Source organism: Rhodofomes roseus, assembly GCF_022264815.1.
Source record: "Rhodofomes roseus strain CIRM-BRFM 1785 chromosome Unknown C8Q71scaffold_14, whole genome shotgun sequence".
In the NCBI taxonomy this organism is placed as follows: Eukaryota; Fungi; Basidiomycota; class Agaricomycetes; order Polyporales; family Fomitopsidaceae; genus Rhodofomes; species Rhodofomes roseus.
In genome coordinates this window covers 475,649-493,032 of record NW_025952970.1, presented here as the reverse complement: position 1 = coordinate 493,032, position 17,384 = coordinate 475,649, and the positions used below count along the sequence as shown (strand labels likewise).

Sequence of the window (17,384 nt, the reverse complement as noted above, 5' to 3'; positions counted from 1 at the left end):
ACCGAGGGTCGCTCACGCGGAGAAGGGCGGCGCAGGCGCGGCGTGAACAACATCAGCCGCAAGGGTGCGTTCACCTCTGCCATTCTGTGTGTGGTGCCTAATGCCATCACTACGTTCTCGCAGACACGGATAGAGGTCGCGCAGCGCGCCGCTAAGATCATAGAGCTCACTCTTTCGGGGACGCTTCAGGCCGGAGGGCGCAAGACGAGCGAGCCACTGCGTCCGGGTGCCGGGTATCATGGACGGCAAGATTCATTGACAACGACATCGACGTGCTTGAGCGGGAAGAAGGGATGCTATACGGAAGGGCTCTATCATAGTGAGTAGTGAGGAAGAGTCCGTGAGTGCCCTGGTGTGCGGACGCTATTCAAGCTTAGTTCGGACCTCACCGCTGCCAGGCGCGACCTTCGCTGGACCAAAGAGTGCGCAGCGGCCCTTGCGAAGGTCGCCAGGTGAAGCGGGAGAATGCGTGCGAGTAGAAGGTGGAGGGGGAGACGCAGACGTGTGTTGATGAGGAGGGCGGGCCCGTGGACGAAGCAGAGTGGATGGATGAGTCGGTCGGTCGGACCAGCCGACGCCAAACAAGCGGGCAAATCTAACATTGTCAAGCGCGACTATGGCGAAAAGCCAGCAGGAGCGGGGTCGGATCGATGGTTGGCTGGTATGCGCGATGCCGCTGTATGTCTTGCGCTGTCTATGCTAATTTTGCTCGTGCTGACCGTGCCCTGTTCCTCCGCCAACATCAAAAGCTACGAACCTGCGGGATCTTGGCCGGAGGAGACTGAATATGCTCGTAAAGGAGGGCGAGCTGTATCGCGTGCAAGGTCCATAACGTCCATAACAGTACACATCTCGCTCTGAGTCTATATATACATGTGTATGCGTTGTAATGTGAACACCTCCACACCAGCCCGTTCAGCTGAATTCGCCAATTTTCAGTCCGTGGTAGCAGCAGGACCGAGTCCTCAGATGCACGATCTGCAGAGTCATGGTGAGAGCACTATAGGCGCGAATAATACTGCAGGACTTACCATATCCGCCACTTCACGCCAAGCCCCAACATTCTGTCCATGTCGAGCCATGTGCGAACTGGCGGAGGTCGAGATGAACGCGATGTGCGCCCATGACTGCAGTCGTGCGAGCCCACAACAAGCCAGTGCGATAATCTGGGGGAATCCAAAGAAAGAGCTCTTCATGAGGGCCAATGATCCATCCGTCTTCTCTCATACCGAACTCCGCACCATGCGACTCCCAGAGATCGACGAGGGAGGGTGAACCGGATCCCGTCACGATCTGGGGTGAATGCGATGCCCCGACGGTCACGTCCCAGATACGGACAGTCTTGTCCTCTGAACCAGTTGCGATGTGCCGAGCGTCTGGCGAGAATGCGATTGACCACATGTACCCCGTGTGTCCTGTGAGAGGCGGTAGGACCAGAGCACCCGTCTGAGCATCCCAGACGCGAACCGTCTTACGCGACGCGGACGCGATGTGCTTTCCGTCGGGCGAGAACGCGAGTGACGTCACCGTGCCCTCGTCTTCAAGGCATGACTGCTCGATATGGGTTTGGACATTCCAAATGCGAACACGCTCCGAATAATCGGAGTACGCAAGGAGCTTGCCATCGGGCGACAACGCGATGCGATCCCCACTGGCACGCCATTTGTCTGCCTCGAGCGGCGGCGCGACCCGGGTACCAGTGTCTGTCTCCCAAACCTGGATGGTGCCATCGTTGAAGCAGGCTGCAATGAGCCTGCCATCCAGCGAGAACGTGGCGGATAAGCTGCAATGGGCTTGGGATGACATGTCCAGGTCCACGATGTGGGCACCCTTCGCCGATTCGATAATCTCCGTGGACGACTCCTCCTGCCCCTCCAACCCAAGTGCGATCCGCTTGCCGTCCGGCGAGAGCGCGCATGCCCGCGTACCATCCTTTCCCCAGTATCCCTTGTGTGGCCGTTCACCAGAGTTGCTCGTCTCCATGTCCCACACGTTGATTGCAGGACCACGATGACCGTCGTAGTCCTTCCAGTAGGGCCAATTTGAACAAGATACAAGATTGATCTTGTTGTCATTCACCAAGAATGCGATGGCTACTGGCCAGCAGCCACAGTCGTGACCTAGTCCCAGCAGCGGCTCTCCGACTGCAGCACCTGTATGTGCATCCCAGACACGAACAGTTCCGTCTAGCGATGCAGATGCAACCTGTCTGCCGTCCGGCGAGAACGCGACCAACATCACGTCCCCAGTGTGCCCGGGCCGCTCGCCAAATGAATTCGTGTGCCCCGTAGTAGTCTGGGCTGCATCCCAGATACAGATCTCCCCGTTATCCGAGGCGGATGCAAGGAGGCGTCCATCCGGCGAGAAGACGACCGATTCGACGGAGCCTGCATGTCCCTTCAGCACCCGATGACCGGCAAGTCTGCCATGCTCGAAGGACCAGACGCGGACCGTGGTATCAAACGACCCGGACGCAATGAACTTGCCATCCGGCGAGAATGCGAGCGAGTACACATGGTTTGTGTGTCTGTTCAGCGGCTGTCCAATTGCGTCACCAGTCACCGCGTCCCGGACATGAATAGCACCGCCTAAGTCCACGCCCACAACGAATGCGCTGTCTGGTGAGAATGTACCTGCCCGTGAATATGATGATTCTGCAACCTTAGCGCCTGTCTCTGCATCCCACAACCCAGTATTCTCAGCAGTTCTGCTTACTGCAGCGATTCGCTTGCCATTGGGCGCGAACACAATCGAAACAAACTCGCGGTCGTTCGAGTCGCACGCCGATCCTGCCAGTTCAAGCAGTTGGCCGGTGGGGTCACCCGTGTCCGCGTCCCATTTGCAAATGACCGAGTCGCGACCTTTCGGCATCGTGATACCGGCTGCGACGCACTTGCCATCGGGCAAGAACACGACCAAGCTGCGGGATGTGGCATCCATAGGTACTTTGAGCGACCGTCCAGTGGGGTGATCCAGTGTAGTGTCCCAGATATGGACGGCACTCGAGTACAAGGCGTCCCAGGACACAGCGCGAGACCCGTCCGGTGAGAGTGCGAAGCTAGAATACGGAATGTCAGGTCCCTGCTGCGGCTGGCCATTTGACTCCCCTGTCCTTGCATCCCAGCGGCAGACATCGTATGCTGAGGCAGACACGATGCATCTGCTGTCAGCCGAGAAGGCTAGTGCACGAATGGAGTATTGTTCGTGTATCTTCAGGAGGGGCAACGGTGTGAGCTGTTGCGCAGTATCCACCTTCAGTCCACGCTCGAGCAGACCGAGATATGCCTGGCCGATCTCCGACTCCGGAGGCGTGAATGCGAGAGCCGAGATGTATATATGTGGCGCGCTGTTGACGATCGGCGTCCGGAAGCGAATGAGGAAGCCATACGCGTCCTGCAGAAGTCGCAGACATCGTGACACATCCGCGTTTTCCGTGTTTCGATCGGTTTGCTGGGTGTGCCAGGGAGTCAGCATGTATCCGCATGACAATATATAAATGGACACACCTTGCCCCGGAGCCAAACCTCCAGCCTCTTGACCAGTGAGGATGCTACGTCCGCGTGGTTACAGACACTCAACACCTCCAGCCAGTATAGGAACTGCTTTCCGAAGAAAGCCGAGACATCTTGAGTCGCTCGTTCCTCCGAGACGGACGACATCGTCAGGTGTTTGATCCAGAATTGACACGCGTAAACGAGATACGAAGGAGGGACTTGCCGCGGTTGCTGCTCTGCATTGCTAGCGTACGACGTGCTAGAACCCGACACGTTGAAGCAAAGGCCAGAGTTCATGCTCTCGAGACACCCGAGGAAGAGGTCACCATCAGTCGCTCCGATGTCTGCCGCCCATCGCTTCGATCCAGACCGCGTGCGCGTAGTGAGATAGTCGAGGAACGAAGCATGATATGTCGTCAGTATACCATGTTCTTCCTCAGGGTCGGGGACGTTGATCACGGAATGCAAAGCAACGAGCGCGTAGCGGACTTCCTCAGCGGTGAGGCTTAGCAAGTGCGCGATATCGGGGACAGAGAGGGAATCGAACATGCAGACGACGGCGTGTAAGCACCGCAGAACCACCTCCACTTCGTTGTTCTCCAAGCCCTGAAGAGCCTGCTCGAGGATGTAGTCGTACATCTTGTCGATACCAGTGGGAGCGTTCGCGCGTGACGAGATTAGTGCTTGAAGCCGCTTCGTTTGAGGGAGGGGTACGTTACGCGCTTTGATATATTTGCATGCCGTGGCCGCGTAGATGAACAGGCCTTCAGAACGAGCCGCAAGAGTGCTGATATCATCTGTGGACGCCGGAACGGCTTTGAGTTCTTCGGTCAGATATTTCAGGATGTCGGCGTCGACGACGTTACGGGTGATATCCTGTAGCCGCATATGTTTGCGCGAGTCCGAGTCAAGGGGCCCAAACATGTCCCTTAGGCCTGCCTCCGGCCGGCTGGTCACGAAGAACTTGAGATGCAGCTGAGGTGCCTGATCTACGATGACATCCAGGAGATCTTTAGGTGTAGCAGCGTTATTGCTGCGAGGCCACTCCAGTTCGTCGACAGCATCAATGACAAGCACCGGCGCCGCGTCTGCCGTGGTGAATGCGATCTTGGCGGGCCTCGCGATCAGGACATCGAACTGTTTTTTGATCACAAACTTCGCGACGTCTGGGGCATCTTGAAGAGCCTTAGCGACTTCGGCGGCGAATGTGGGTGAATAGTGCGATAGGAAGTACGCAAGTGTGTGGAAAATGGACTCTACATCCTGCTGCCCAGCCTTGCCGCCGCGAGAACAGAAGAAACTGCCTCCGAGGCGGCTTTTCCCCTCCAGCGCAGCGCACACGGTCTTTGCGACGGTGCTCTTGCCTGTTCCAGCTGCTCCGTTCAGGATGAATATCGGTCGTGCATCCGCCAGTGCCCACGTATATATATCGTCCAGGAGTTGGATGCGTGTTTTCTCCGTGCAGGAAGGGATATGCATCGCATCGTGATGCGCGGATACAATCGGGTCGAGCCGCTGCATGAGAGCTGCAGGAAAGAATGTGTCAGAGCAAGCCAAAGTGAGGTAGCCGTGACGGCGACTGACCTAACTGGACCAAGTTGTCCAGTTTCGCATCCGATGACTGATTGAGCGTACGTAGCTCTCCCAACCCCTCAATTTGGCGTACACTGACCAGCATCTGCATCCTTGTGAGCAACGACATCGTATATTCGGGCTGAGACGAGCCTACAAGGAAAAGGTCCGTGGCATCCCCGACAACACGGAGCTGTCGTTCGACCTCGTCGACGTCGGCTGGAGCAAGAGCGATGCGTGTAATGATGTAACGCTCGCGTTTCTCCCGCACGACGTTGGTCACTCTATCGATCATACTGCAAATAACAGTTGAGTCGCATCACAAACCACATGGAAGCGTGGGCTACGTACTCCGCGACCTTCTTAGCGCACTCTCTCATCTCGGCCTGACTATCTGATGGCAGAGACTGGTACTTCTTAAGTATCGTCGTCATGAAAGACACCTTCTCTGCGATGCTCTTGAGTTTTTCATGCACGTCAACGACCGTCTGATGAAACAAAGTCAACCGATAATGTGGTCTCTAGTGCATGTTGACGTACTTCGACCCAGTCGAGGATTCCCAGCAGACCTCCCACGGCTAGCTTGAGAGGGGGAAAGACTTCGGCGACCGCCTCCGTGACCTCCAGCACACGCTTGAAGACGGCTAGGCCTGTCATCCCCGCTGCAGTGGATTTGACGCTGGGGCTTGGATCGGCAGGCTTGCTGGTTGAGCTGAGAGCGTCAAAATCGGAGGTGCCCGCTTCCCAGTGGACATCCGAATGCTCGAGCAGCGAGTCGGCTTGCGGGCGGACTGCCCGGGAGGTGGATGCTCTCCGAGTTGAAGATGAAGGTGGGCTTCGCGACCTCGGGTCGCCTGAATTGGCAGGCTGGTCGTCGCCTGAACTGAGAGCGTCAGATCCGGGGGTGCCCGCTGGGAGGAGGGTATTCGAATGTTCGAGCAGCGAGTGTGCTTGTGGGCCCACTTCCTGCGAGGTGGATTTCCCTCGAATTGAAGATAGGCTTCGCGACCTCGGTATTTGCAGGGAGGGCGAGGGATGTCTCCAATGCAGGAGAGATGTGAGACGATGAGACCCCCCCGCTGTCGAAGCCGGACTCGCAGGTCTCGGAGCTTGCGCGGGCGTAGAAGACTGAGGTCGACGTAAAACATCGAGAAAGCGTTTCTTTCCGCCTTTACGCTTCTCAGTCATGGCGGTTGAGGTGGGAAACCGAAACTGCACGGGAGAGGCAAAGGCGACGATGAGAGTCAGGGCGAGACCTGCGCGGGGACTTCGAGGATGATACGTGTTGATAACGACTTGTGAGCAGAGATTAAACTCAAACTGTCATGAGTGCTTCCGAGGACACAGAACACGAGGCTTATAACGCGTAGTGCGAAGTCCATTACACATACTATGTTGATTGGCGAGCGAAAACCGAGGCAGTACTCACCAGCACATGTGAACGATGTTCTCCACCTTGTACTCGACACTCGGTACAGCAAAATGCGCACACAAATACGACGATTGGGGTAACCAGCAAGCGTCTAGAAACGAAGGAGCAGACGCAGGCAGACACTCCGACATCAAGCTGCCATTGTAGACGCTGGGTAGACCAATCGCCGTTCTCAGTAGATGCACCGTCGCGCACCGTAGGCCACACGGCTGGGAGAAAGCTGCGACCACAGAAGTACCGAGAAGACAGCCAGTCTGCCTCTTCCATACAACACTCAGTACGTCGCCTGCCAACCCCGACGCACATGCATGCAATCGGCATGAACTCACCTAGATAACACCAGCCGAACGTACTCGACTGTCCCTCGTGTTTCACACTTGGTCTACCGGGCGACGGCGTGCTCCTGCGCATGGCGGTGGACCTGTGCACGCAATCGCTCCCGTTGGCGTGCAAATCGTACAGTCGAGAGTTGATGGCCGCACCTAAGCGGCAGACGATTCGGAGCACCTCTCTATCAGCCTCGTCGCTTTTCTCCTCGGTCCGTAGCTCTTCGCTGCGCCTGTAGCTTGACGACGAGCCATGTGCGGAGTCGTTCAGCGATACAGTCCCGATCACCATGCCGGCAGATACAGTCCAACACAGACAGGCACCTACAGGCACGCGCTCGATCTACATTATGTCACCAGAACCGTACAACTGCAAATACTTGTGCGGACTCACATAGACCGATCGGAAGATGGGTATCAATGTACATGCAGGATATCACGCAGACAAGCGTTGTGTTGCGGCGTACGCGCATGCACACCGTGTTGTCCCGTTCGACGTCACTGATCAGGGAAACGTGCAAATCATGTCGCACTCGAGGGATCGGACGTCAGCGGCCGGGGTGCCATTTCTTGCGAGCCCACGAAGTTGATCTTCCACAGAGCAACCTCCTCCAGATGGGGAAAGGCGCAGATTGTCCGCAACGGCTGTGAGATGTTGTGGAACGTAAGTACACGCCGAACGCCGCAGCGTGCGGACGGACTTACAGTGCGAGAGGTGATCGAAACGCGCGCAACGAAGTCATCCACAGATGGGGATCGGATTCCGGGGGCCAGATGAACAAGTGAGAGGAAACGTTGCTGGATGAACCGTCTGTCCTTCCGTACTCGCTTGTGAACGGCCAACGTGTCTAGATCGAACGCCTTGACCCCGAGCACGGCCATGAGACCCTCCTTCGCGCGCGGTGCGGCGAGAGACATCTTGGCTAGCTTTTGCATAGCTCCCGCGGTTACGAATCTCGATGGCGCGATACAGGTTGGGCATAGCTTGAAGATACCAAGCCGTGCAGACCCGCGCAGCAATTGGGAGTGCTGATTGCTCCATCTCGTTGATGATAAGCCCAAAGACATCGAGCAGTATGCGGGAGAATATAGCTACAGACAGTGGGCGTGAAGAGTCGAATGCCTATGCAAGTGTTCGTGACATAGGTATACACGAGTGAAGGGAGATAACTGGCAAACGAACCAATAACGCAACTTTCAAAGGCCGAGATACGAGTAGAGGGGGATGCACTGGTGAACAAAGCTATAGCAAGTACTGATCAGACCTACGCGACGGAATGAAACAGAAGATGGATGTACTGACCTTTGACTCGTGTCTGGGGTACATCTGCCTAGCGCCGCAGAGGATGCAGAGTCAACGGGGGTGACAGTGAGGGTATGGATAAGAAGAGCGGGGAGCCTCGACGACGCCCCGAGGCTATGTTACTATGAGTGACAAGCCTCAGGCCCGGAGTTCGTATAGTTGTACTCGTGGGTTTAACGAACCGCACGCCGGCGGCTGCAGTGGGTCGTGGCAGCGGCCCATACATTCGTCGATACACTGTAGACTGAGATGGCGATAAACCTGGGATAAACGCTGATCAGCTCGAGCCGCTACGGCCAATGCAGTGCCCTAACCTCAAAACTAGTCTTGGGCGAGACGCTTCCCGGTACGTCTGCACTCAACGCGTTTGAGTTGCCTCTCGCCCAACGGCGCAGCCTGTCGCTGTGCGACGATTGATTGACATAATCGATGTGACGAGCAGCGTTGAGCCGCAGTCGCAGCCTTACAAGCTAGTGGGTCAATGTCGGTATGCATGCGAACGAAGCACAGAAGATTCACTGACCGGGTACAGAAGTGATCCCGGATAATGACTGGCTGTGTCGAGCGGCGTGTCAGCCGACGCGGTATGTCGCGAAGACTGGGGCGGTCATGTAGGGCATGAGGCCGCTGAAGTATGCATACGGACTAGACGGTATGAAGATCACGACGGGTTTGGACGCATGGTGTTGGCTCTCGCAGTCTCCGTCCTTGTACATGCCAGAACCTCGACCATGAGTTGTATATCCACCAATGTTAGGCGCAGCCATTGAGGCGTGTTTAGCTCAGGACGCACAAGACCATTTCAGGGTAGGAATACAGCGCGTACTGAGGGTCTGAGACCATGGTCAGCCTACGGCCAACTAAGCACGATGTGGTGACGCACCTGAACGACAGCGCAGTGGACTCCATCCATATCGTCAATCTCATTGCTGGGCTCGCTCGTCCGAGGGAGGTAGAGCACTGGCAGGGACCTGTGAGCCTGTCCAGGACAAGCACGTAGAATGCGATGACTTTCTTGGGTTGTATGCGGCAGGATTCCCATCTTCCCAACAAAGCTTCGAGCCTTCGACTGCGGACCCGTTGCTGCAGCTACTAGTAGTCGACGGGGATCCGAAAAGACGGTAGGAAGGATGCCAGCGGACGCGTCAGCTGGGCGTGCGTGATACGAAGCTCCAGGATTCGACAAGAGACAAAGGTGAGCATGTATATATACTTATTACTGTGAGGTCGCGCGCAATGTTCGCCGTCGGTGGAGGTCGATGGACAAGTCCAACGTCGATCGCGGAGCAGACGCGCTAGCGACGGCGCCCGTGGTCATGCCGAGATTCATCCGGACAGATCCTTGCGCACGAGTCTCTCAGATCTCAGATCTCAGCACCGGCCCGCCAGCGCGACGACCACTTTCCGACTGGTTCTTGCTGTCTCCGTGCTGCTATTCGTAACGCCAGGTGTTCTCTCTCGACCAACCTCAAGCCGTCTCGCTGCCACGACTCTCTCGGACCCCTACGGCTTCAAGCTTCATCCATGCGCTCCCCCTCGCCCCCGGGCGCGCAATGTCGCGTCGGGCGTGCATCTCGGGCGACCACCGGTTCGAACACCCCGGCCTCTTCCTCGCTCTGTTGCCGTACAAGCCACTCGCGTCGCTCGACCTGTTCACGTCCTCAATGAACAACGTCTCACAGCTCAATGGGGAGAAAGACTCCCAGGACCCCGGCCTTCGAAGTTGTCACCCTCCGAAGGCAGCAGCGAGAGTGCGGAGACCCCGCAAGGTGACCTCGACGTCGCTCTCGAGCTTGTCTATGCTCTACTGCTCCCGATCTTGTTGCGCGTGCAGAGAGCTCCACCGCGCGCCGCGCAATTGACAAACGAGATGGGCGATGTCCTACAGGTAAGTCAGCAAAAGCGGACTAACGTATTAATCACAGGGATCGCTTGCCCAGATCCAGAGTGATGAATGAGTCCTCACGGGAACCCAAAGTCTGCGCATGCAAGCCAGGTGCACATAGGGTATAGAGGAAGGGGCTGCTTCCTCGCGATGTTGCGCGGACTTGGAATCGTGCAGGTTCGCGTCCGCGCAGTGTACATCACATTGACACATTGCAATACATTCAGAGTCTCCAAAGACTCTAGGTTTCCAAGGAACCCCGCTCGCCGCATGCCGTCACGCTCGACCTGTCTTTGTAGTGCCTTGCTCATCTCCACCTCGCGATTGAGCCTTTCGATCCCGCCGTCACTTCGCCGCACATGCAACACGGTCGCCCGCCATTCATGCGTGTGCAGCTCTGATGTGTGTGATTAGTGCGGGTCGCACCCATGAACTGCCTGTGCCTATTCTAAGCACGGTCACGGTAGTATCGGAGATCCACTGGACGCGCTTGGGACGCGCAGGCAATCATGTTCACGCGAGGCCGGTCTGTACGTCGTGTCATTGTCACCCTGTTGGAGATGCCCAGCGGTCAACGTTCCAACACTCTCCTCACTTGGCCGCGACGCACCTACTCGCGCGCGATCCTCGGCAACAGAGTTTCACAATTTGTCTCTGTCGGATGCGTTCGTGCTGAACGATGGATAGGTCGTGTTGATCATCCCGTTCAATTTCCTTGGGCTTCTGGTCGACTCACACCTTGCATGGTGTAGTACGACACCTTCATGTGCGCATATGGTGCCCTCCGAGTCCGCGTTGGTCTCCTCCACGGGCAACTTGGAGAGAGGCTCTCCACGCGGATCGCCCGAGTCATGGGTCATCACGAGCATCGTCTGCTTGTTCCGAAAGAGCTGCGTACTCCAGTAGAAACGCTTGCACGGACCTCAACGAAACCAGTGCTCACCGAGGGCCGTTCTCGCGGAGAAGGGCGGGGCAGGCGCCGTGCGTACAACATCAGCCGCAAGGGTGCGTCCGCCTCTGCCATTGCCATTTTGTGTGTGGTGCCTAACGTCATCACAACGTTCTCGCAGACACGGAATAGAGGTCGTGCCGCGCACCGCTAAGATAATGTTCACTCTGTCGAGGAAGCTTACGCCAAAGGGTGCAAGACGAGCGAGCTACGTCCGAGCGCCAGAAACCATGAACGGCATGATTCATCGACAACATCCTCGGGAAGCTCGACGTACTTGAGCGGGAAGAAGGGATGCTGTAGGTGGAAGGGCTCTACCGTGGTGAGTAGTGAGGAAGAGTTCGTGAGTACCCTCGTGTGCAAACGCTATCCAAGCCAAATTATGACCACTGCCCAGTGCGACCACAGCCGGATCGAAGAGTGCGCAGCGGCCCTTACGAAGGTCGCCAGGTGAAGTGGAAGCATGCGTGCGAGTAGGAGGAGGAGGAAGATGAGGAGGGCGAGCCCGAGGACAAAGCGGAGTGGATGGACGTCGGTCGGGCCCAGGACTGCCGACGCTAAACAAGCGGGAAAAGGCAAAGTTGTCAAGCACGGTCGTGGTGAAGAGCCAGCAGGAGCGAGGCCGAGTCGACGCTTGGCTGGTATGCGCGATGGTGCAGTATGTATTGCGCTTTCTATGCTCGTTATGCTCGTGCTGACCATGCCTTGTCATTTGGCCAGCATGAACAGCTACGAATTTGTGGGATCTTGGCCGGAGGAGACTGAATATGCTCGTAAAGGAGGGCGAGCTGCATCGCGTGCAAGGTCAAGATCTTCCATGTTTCCACCAGCACTTAAGTATCTCGATCAGGGTCTATATAGTACACATGTGTATGCGTTGTAATGTGAACACCTCCACACCAGCCCGTCCAGCCGAATTCGCCAATGTGCAGTCCGTCATAGCAGCAGGGCTGAGTCCTCAGATGCACGATCTGCAGAATCATACCGCATGAGAGCTTCAGGGCGCGAACAATACTGTAGGACTTACCATGTCCGCCATTTTACGCCGAGCCCCAACACTCTGTCCATGTCGAGCCATGCGCGAACTGGCGGAGGTCGAGACGAACGGGATGTACGCCTATGACTGCAGTCATGCGAGGCCACAACAAGCCAGTGCGATATCCTGGGGGAATCCAAAGAAAGAGCTCTTCATGAGGGCCGACGATCCATCCGTCGTACCCCCTATCGAACTCCGCAACATGCGACTCCCAGAGATCGACAAGGGAGGGTGAATCGGATCCCGTTACGATCTTGGGTGCATGCGATGCCCCGACGGTCACGTCCCAGATACGGACAGTCTTGTCCCCTGAACCAGTTGCGATGTGCTGAGCGTCTGGCGAGAATGCGACTGACCACACCGTATCCGTGTGTCCTGTGAGAGGCGGTAGGACCAGAGCACCTGTCTGAGCATCCCAGACGCGAACCGTTCCGTCATAAAACGCGGACGCGAGGTGCTTTCCGTCGGGCGAGAACGCGAGTGACGTCACCGTGTGTGTGTGGTCCATGCATGACTGCTCGATATGGGTATTCCAAATGCGAACACGCACCGAATAATCGGAGCTATACGCAAGGAGCTTGCCATCGGGCGACAACGCGATGCAATCCCCACCCCGTTTGTCTACCTTGAGCAGCGGCCCAACACGGGTACCAGTGTCTGTCTCCCAAACCTGAATGGTGTCATCGTAGAAGGAGGCTGCAACGAGCCTGCCATCCAGCGAGAACGTGGTGGATTTCAACGTGTCTTGGGATGACATGTCGATGTCCACGATGTGGGCGCCCGTCGCCGATTCGACAATCTCCAACTTCTCCCACCCAAACTGAAGTGCGACTCGCTTGCCGTCCGGCGAGAGCGCGAATTCCCACATACCATACTTTTCCCAGTATCCATTGGGTGACCATTCACCAGGGTTGCTCGCCGCCTCCACGTCCCACACGTTGATTGCAGGGCCACGATGATCGTCATCGTCGTCGTCCTCCGAGGCCGAGTCGGGGCAAGTTGAATAAGACACAAGATTTATCTTGTTGTCGTCCACCAAGAATGCGATGGCCTTTGGCCAGTGGCCACATTCATGACCTCGTCCCAGCAGCGGCTCTCCGACTGCAGCGCCCGTATCTGCATCCCAGACACGAACAGTTCCGTCGCACGATGCAGATGCAACCTGTCTGCCGTCCGGCGAGAATGCGACCGACCCCACTGCGTCAGTGTGCCCGGGCGGCTCGCCAATTGAAACTGCGTCCCCTGTAGTAGTCTGGGCTACATCCCAGATACAGATGTCCCCGTCATCCGAGGTGGATGCAAGGAAGTGACCATCCGGCGAGAAGACGACCGATTCGGTCGAGCTTGTATGTCCCTTCAGCACCCGATGAACACCAAGTCTGCCATGCTCGAACGACCAGACGCGAACCGTGGTATCAGCCGACCCGGACGCAACGAACTTGCCATCCGGCGAGAATGCGAGCGAGCATACTGTCATTGTGTGTCCATTGAGCGGCTGTCCGATTGCATCACCAGTCTCCGCGTCCCTGGCATGGATAGCACCCCCGAGTTCCCCGTACACAACGAATGCGCTGTCTGGTGAGAAGACGGCTGAATTCACGTCTGCGAATTCTTCTACAATTGCAGCGCCAGTCTCTGCGTCCCACAAGGTCAACTTTCCAAGGCCAAGATTGTCACGGGGATATGTCGCAGCGATGCGCTTGTAATCGGGCGCGAATGCAATCAATGAAAGCCAGCCTTTGAGCGCCGATCCTGCCAGTTCAAGCGGTTGGCCGATGGGGTCACCCGTGGCTGCGTCCCATTTACAAATGACCGAGTCACGGCCTTCCGCCATTGTGATACCGGCTGCGGCGACGCACTTGCCATCGGGCGAGAACACAACCAAGCTTACGGATGTGGCATCCGTAGGTACTTTGAGCGACCGTCCAATGGGGTGATCCAATGTAGTGTCCCAGACACAGCCAGTACTCTCGGACCAGGATACAGCGCGAGATCCGTCCGGTGAGAGCGCGAGGCGAGAATGCGGAATGTCAGGTCCCTGCTGCGGCTGGCCAATTGACTCCCCTGTCCTTGCATCCCAGCGGCAGAGGTTGTCATCTGCAGCAGACAGGATGTAGCTGCTGTCAGCTGAGAAGGCTAGCGCTCGCCAATGTGGTAACTGTGATGTCCAGCGGCGATGCTCGTGTATCTCCAGGAGGGGTAATGGTGTGAGCCGTTCCGCAGTATCCACCTTCAATCGACGCTCCAGTAGAGCGAGATATACCTGGCTGATCTGCGACTTTGGAGGTGTGAACGCAAGAGCCGAGATGTATATATGTGGTGCACTGTCGTGGATCGGCATCCCAAAGCGAATGAGGAAGTCATTCGCGTCCAACAGAAGCCGCAGACATCGTGACACGTCCGCGTTTTCCGTGTTTTGTCTGGTTTGCTAGGTGTGGGCTCAGCATGTATCCACAGGACGGCATGCAAAGGGACACACCTGTTCCCGAAGCCAGACTTCCAGCCTCACGATCAGTGAAGACGCTACATTTGTGTAGTTACAAACACTCAACACCTCCAGCCAGTATAGGAACTTGTTTTCGAAGAAAGCCAAGACATCCTGAGTCGCTCGTTCCTCCGAGACGGACGACATGGTCAGGTGTTCGATCCAGAATCGACACGCGTAAACGAGATACGAAGGGAGCTCTCGACGCGACGGCTGCTTTGCATTGCTGGCGTACGATGTGCTACACCCCGACACGTTGAAGAACAGGCCAGTCTCCATGATCTTGTTACACCCGAGGAAAACGTCGAGATGTGTCGCTCCAGTGTCTGCCGCCCATCGCTTTGATCCAGACCGCGTCCGTGTAGTGAGATAGTCTGGGAAGGAAGCATGGTATGTTGTCAGGAGACCGTGTTCCTCGTCATGGTCGGGGACGTTGATCACGGAATGCAAAGCGACGAGTGCATAGCGGACCTGGTCAGGGGTGAGGCATAGCAAGTGCGCTAATTCGGGGACAGAGAGGGGATTGCGCGCGCAGACGACTGCGTGTAAGCACCGCAGAACCCTCGTCGACTGGTCGCCATTCAAGCGCTGAAGAGCTTGGCCAAGGATGTAGTCGTACATCTCATCAATACCGGTGGGGGGATGATCTGCATGCGGAGCAACCAGTTCACGTAGCCGCTCCTGCGGAGGCTCTGGTACGTCACGCGCTTTGATGTATTTGCATGCCGTGGCCGCATAGATGAACAGACCCTGCGAGCGGTCCACAAGAATCTTGATGTCCTCGGGAGACAACTGAACATCTTCAAAATCGGACAGTTCTGCCGTCAGAGATATACGGATGTCTTCGTCAACAATATCGCGCTCGATGTCACGCAGCCGTAGATGTCGCGAGCCTGGCTGCCTGAACATGGTCCTGATGTGATGCTCGGGCCGGCTAGTTACGAAGAACTTGAGAGGCAGCTGGCGTCCGTGTTTTACGATGACCTTCAGCAGGTTTTCTGTCGCATCCGCGTCATCGCATTCATCAAGAGCATCCACGACGACGACTGGCACTGGACCCACTGCAGTGAATGCGGCAGTCGCTGGATCGGAGATCAGAAGACGAAACTGCTCCTCGATGTTCGCACTGGCAGCGAGCGGGTTCTCTCGCAGCACCTTGACGACCTCATCCGCGAATGAGGGTGAAGACAGTGATAGGAGGTACGCAAGTGTCCGAAAGATGGACCGCACATCCCGCTGCTCGGCCTTGCGGCGAGAGCAGAAAAAACTAGCACCCAGGCGGCCTGCGTGATTCCACGAAGCGCACAACGTCTTCGCAATAGTGCTCTTCCCAGATCCCGCGACTCCGTTCAGGAAGAAGATCGACGGTACATCCTCGCCCTCGTTGCATGCTGCCCAAGTAAAGACGTCTTCGAGGAGCTGAATGCGGGTGTCCGTGGTACAGAAGGGGATGTCTATCGCATCGTAGCGGGCCGACTCACTCCCAGACAGCTTGTCCAGGTAATCTAAAGGTTCCATGAATTAGAGCAAGCCAAAGTGAGGAAGGGCTGATGGCGACTGACCAAACTGGATCCGGCTGGCTGAGTTTGCATGCGATGACTGATTAAGCCTACGCAACTCTTCCAATGCCGCAATGTGGCGTACGTTGACTAACAACTGCATCCTTGTGAGCAAAGTCGTCGTATATTCAGGCTGAAACGAACCTACAAGGAAAAGGTCCGTGGCATCCCCAACAGCACGGAACTGTCGTTCAACTTCGTCGACGTCGGCTGGCGCAAGAACTATGCGTTTGCTAATCTTGCGATCCTGTTTCTTTTGTACGATTTCCTCCACTGCGTTGAGTTCGCTGTGGACATCTGTTGAGTCGTATCATAGAGCGCACACAAGTTCTACGCTACGTACTCCGCGACCTTGTCCAGGTACTTCATCATCTCGCCCTGACGGCCTGAGTCCAAAGATCGATACATCTCAACCACCTCCGTCACGAGGGAGACTTTCTCTGTGATGCGCTTGAACTTTTCATGCACATCGACAACCGTCTGATCAAACAAAGTCAACAGATGCTGTGGTCTACTGCATGCTGACGTACCTCGACCAAGTCAAGGATTCCCAGCAGACCTCCCACGGCTGACTTGAGAGGGGGAAAGACGTCGGCGGCCCTCTCCGTGATTTGCAGCGCGCTCTTGAACACAGCTAGGCCTATCGTGGCCCTACTGGGGGACTCATAAGCTGCACTGGGTTCGACGCCGTTGCCTGGATCGGCAGGCTGGTCGCCTGAGCTGGGAGCGTCGGAATCGGAGGCGCCCGCTGGGAAGCGGGCATCCGAATGCTCGGGCAGTGAGTCTGCGCGGGGGCGCACTGCCTGCGAACTGAACTGTCTTCGGGATGGGCTTGGCGACCTCGGCATGTGTGGGGACGGCGAGGAACCCCTCCGACACAGGAGCGACATGAGGCGATGAAATCCCTTACTCGCAGGTCTTGACTTGTGCTCAGGCGTAGAGGAGGGCTGTCGCCGAAAGGACTTGAAGATGTTCTTCTTAGGCCTCTTAGCCATGGCGACTGAGAAGGGAAAGCGAAACTGCACGGGAGAGGGCAACAGCGATGGTGAGAGTCAGGGAGAGACCTGCGCGGCGACTTCGACGATGGTGCGTGCTGATAACGACTTGTGAGCAGAGATGAAAGAGTGCTTCCGAGGACAAGCAACACGAGGCCTGTAACGTGTGGTGCGAAATCGGCTACCCTTGTTCTCGTTGACTGGCGAGCAACATCTCGGCACTTTTTACCAGCGCAGATGAACGTTGTTCTCTGCCTTGTACCCGACACTCGGTACAGCGAAACGCGCACACAACTACGAGCATTGGAGAAAGCAGCAAGCGTCTAGGAACGAAGGAGCAGAAGCTCC

The 17,384-nt window shown here is 56.6% G+C and overlaps 4 protein-coding genes across 4 annotated transcripts; all 4 read right to left on the bottom strand.

The window, feature by feature from the left end:
- Window positions 1–926: 926 nt before the first annotated feature.
- Window positions 927–6,526, bottom strand: C8Q71DRAFT_130391 (uncharacterized protein). The gene is made up of 6 exons (XM_047916474.1): window positions 5,607–6,526; window positions 5,418–5,554; window positions 5,079–5,362; window positions 3,507–5,020; window positions 1,032–3,450; window positions 927–978 (listed from the first exon to the last, which is right to left on the bottom strand). The coding sequence occupies exons 1-5, from the start codon at window positions 6,252–6,254 to the stop codon at window positions 1,045–1,047; spliced, it is 4,989 nt and encodes a 1,662-aa protein (XP_047777382.1). The 5' UTR covers window positions 6,255–6,526; the 3' UTR covers window positions 927–978; window positions 1,032–1,044.
- Window positions 6,356–7,256, bottom strand: C8Q71DRAFT_130178 (uncharacterized protein). Its single transcript, XM_047916472.1, has 2 exons — window positions 7,219–7,256; window positions 6,356–7,167 (listed from the first exon to the last, which is right to left on the bottom strand). Exon 2 carries the CDS (start codon window positions 7,114–7,116, stop codon window positions 6,457–6,459), a length of 660 nt encoding a protein of 219 aa, XP_047777381.1. The 5' UTR covers window positions 7,117–7,167; window positions 7,219–7,256; the 3' UTR covers window positions 6,356–6,456.
- A 29-nt stretch (window positions 7,257–7,285) lies between these two features.
- Window positions 7,286–8,597, bottom strand: C8Q71DRAFT_767095 (uncharacterized protein; the record flags this gene model as incomplete). Its single annotated transcript, XM_047924214.1, has 6 exons — window positions 8,442–8,597; window positions 8,128–8,388; window positions 8,008–8,067; window positions 7,925–7,947; window positions 7,530–7,866; window positions 7,286–7,469 (listed from the first exon to the last, which is right to left on the bottom strand). Coding segments are annotated over exons 2-6 (541 nt in total), but the record flags the coding sequence as incomplete, so codon positions are not given.
- A 3,404-nt stretch (window positions 8,598–12,001) lies between these two features.
- On the bottom strand, window positions 12,002–17,084 carry C8Q71DRAFT_837694 (uncharacterized protein; the record flags this gene model as incomplete). The annotated part of the gene is made up of 7 exons (XM_047926472.1): window positions 16,572–17,084; window positions 16,385–16,521; window positions 16,190–16,328; window positions 16,045–16,138; window positions 14,477–15,987; window positions 13,066–14,425; window positions 12,002–12,741 (listed from the first exon to the last, which is right to left on the bottom strand). The coding sequence occupies exons 1-7, from the start codon at window positions 17,034–17,036 to the stop codon at window positions 12,002–12,004; spliced, it is 4,446 nt and encodes a 1,481-aa protein (XP_047777379.1). The 5' UTR covers window positions 17,037–17,084.
- Between the last annotated feature and the right edge of the window lie 300 nt (window positions 17,085–17,384).

Bases quoted from the DNA above. Each gene is read 5' to 3' on its own strand.
- C8Q71DRAFT_130391 (XM_047916474.1), bottom strand. From the start codon at position 6,254: ATGACTGAGAAGCGTAAAGGCGGAAAGAAACGCTTTCTCGATGTTTTA. The intron at 5,021-5,078 runs GTCAGTCGCCGT...TCTTTCCTGCAG, and splicing joins GGACAACTTGGTCCAGTTAG to CTCTCATGCAGCGGCTCGAC. The intron at 3,451-3,506 runs GTGTGTCCATTT...TGGCACACCCAG, and splicing joins AGGTTTGGCTCCGGGGCAAG to CAAACCGATCGAAACACGGA.
- C8Q71DRAFT_130178 (XM_047916472.1), bottom strand. From the start codon at position 7,116: ATGGTGATCGGGACTGTATCGCTGAACGACTCCGCACATGGCTCGTCG.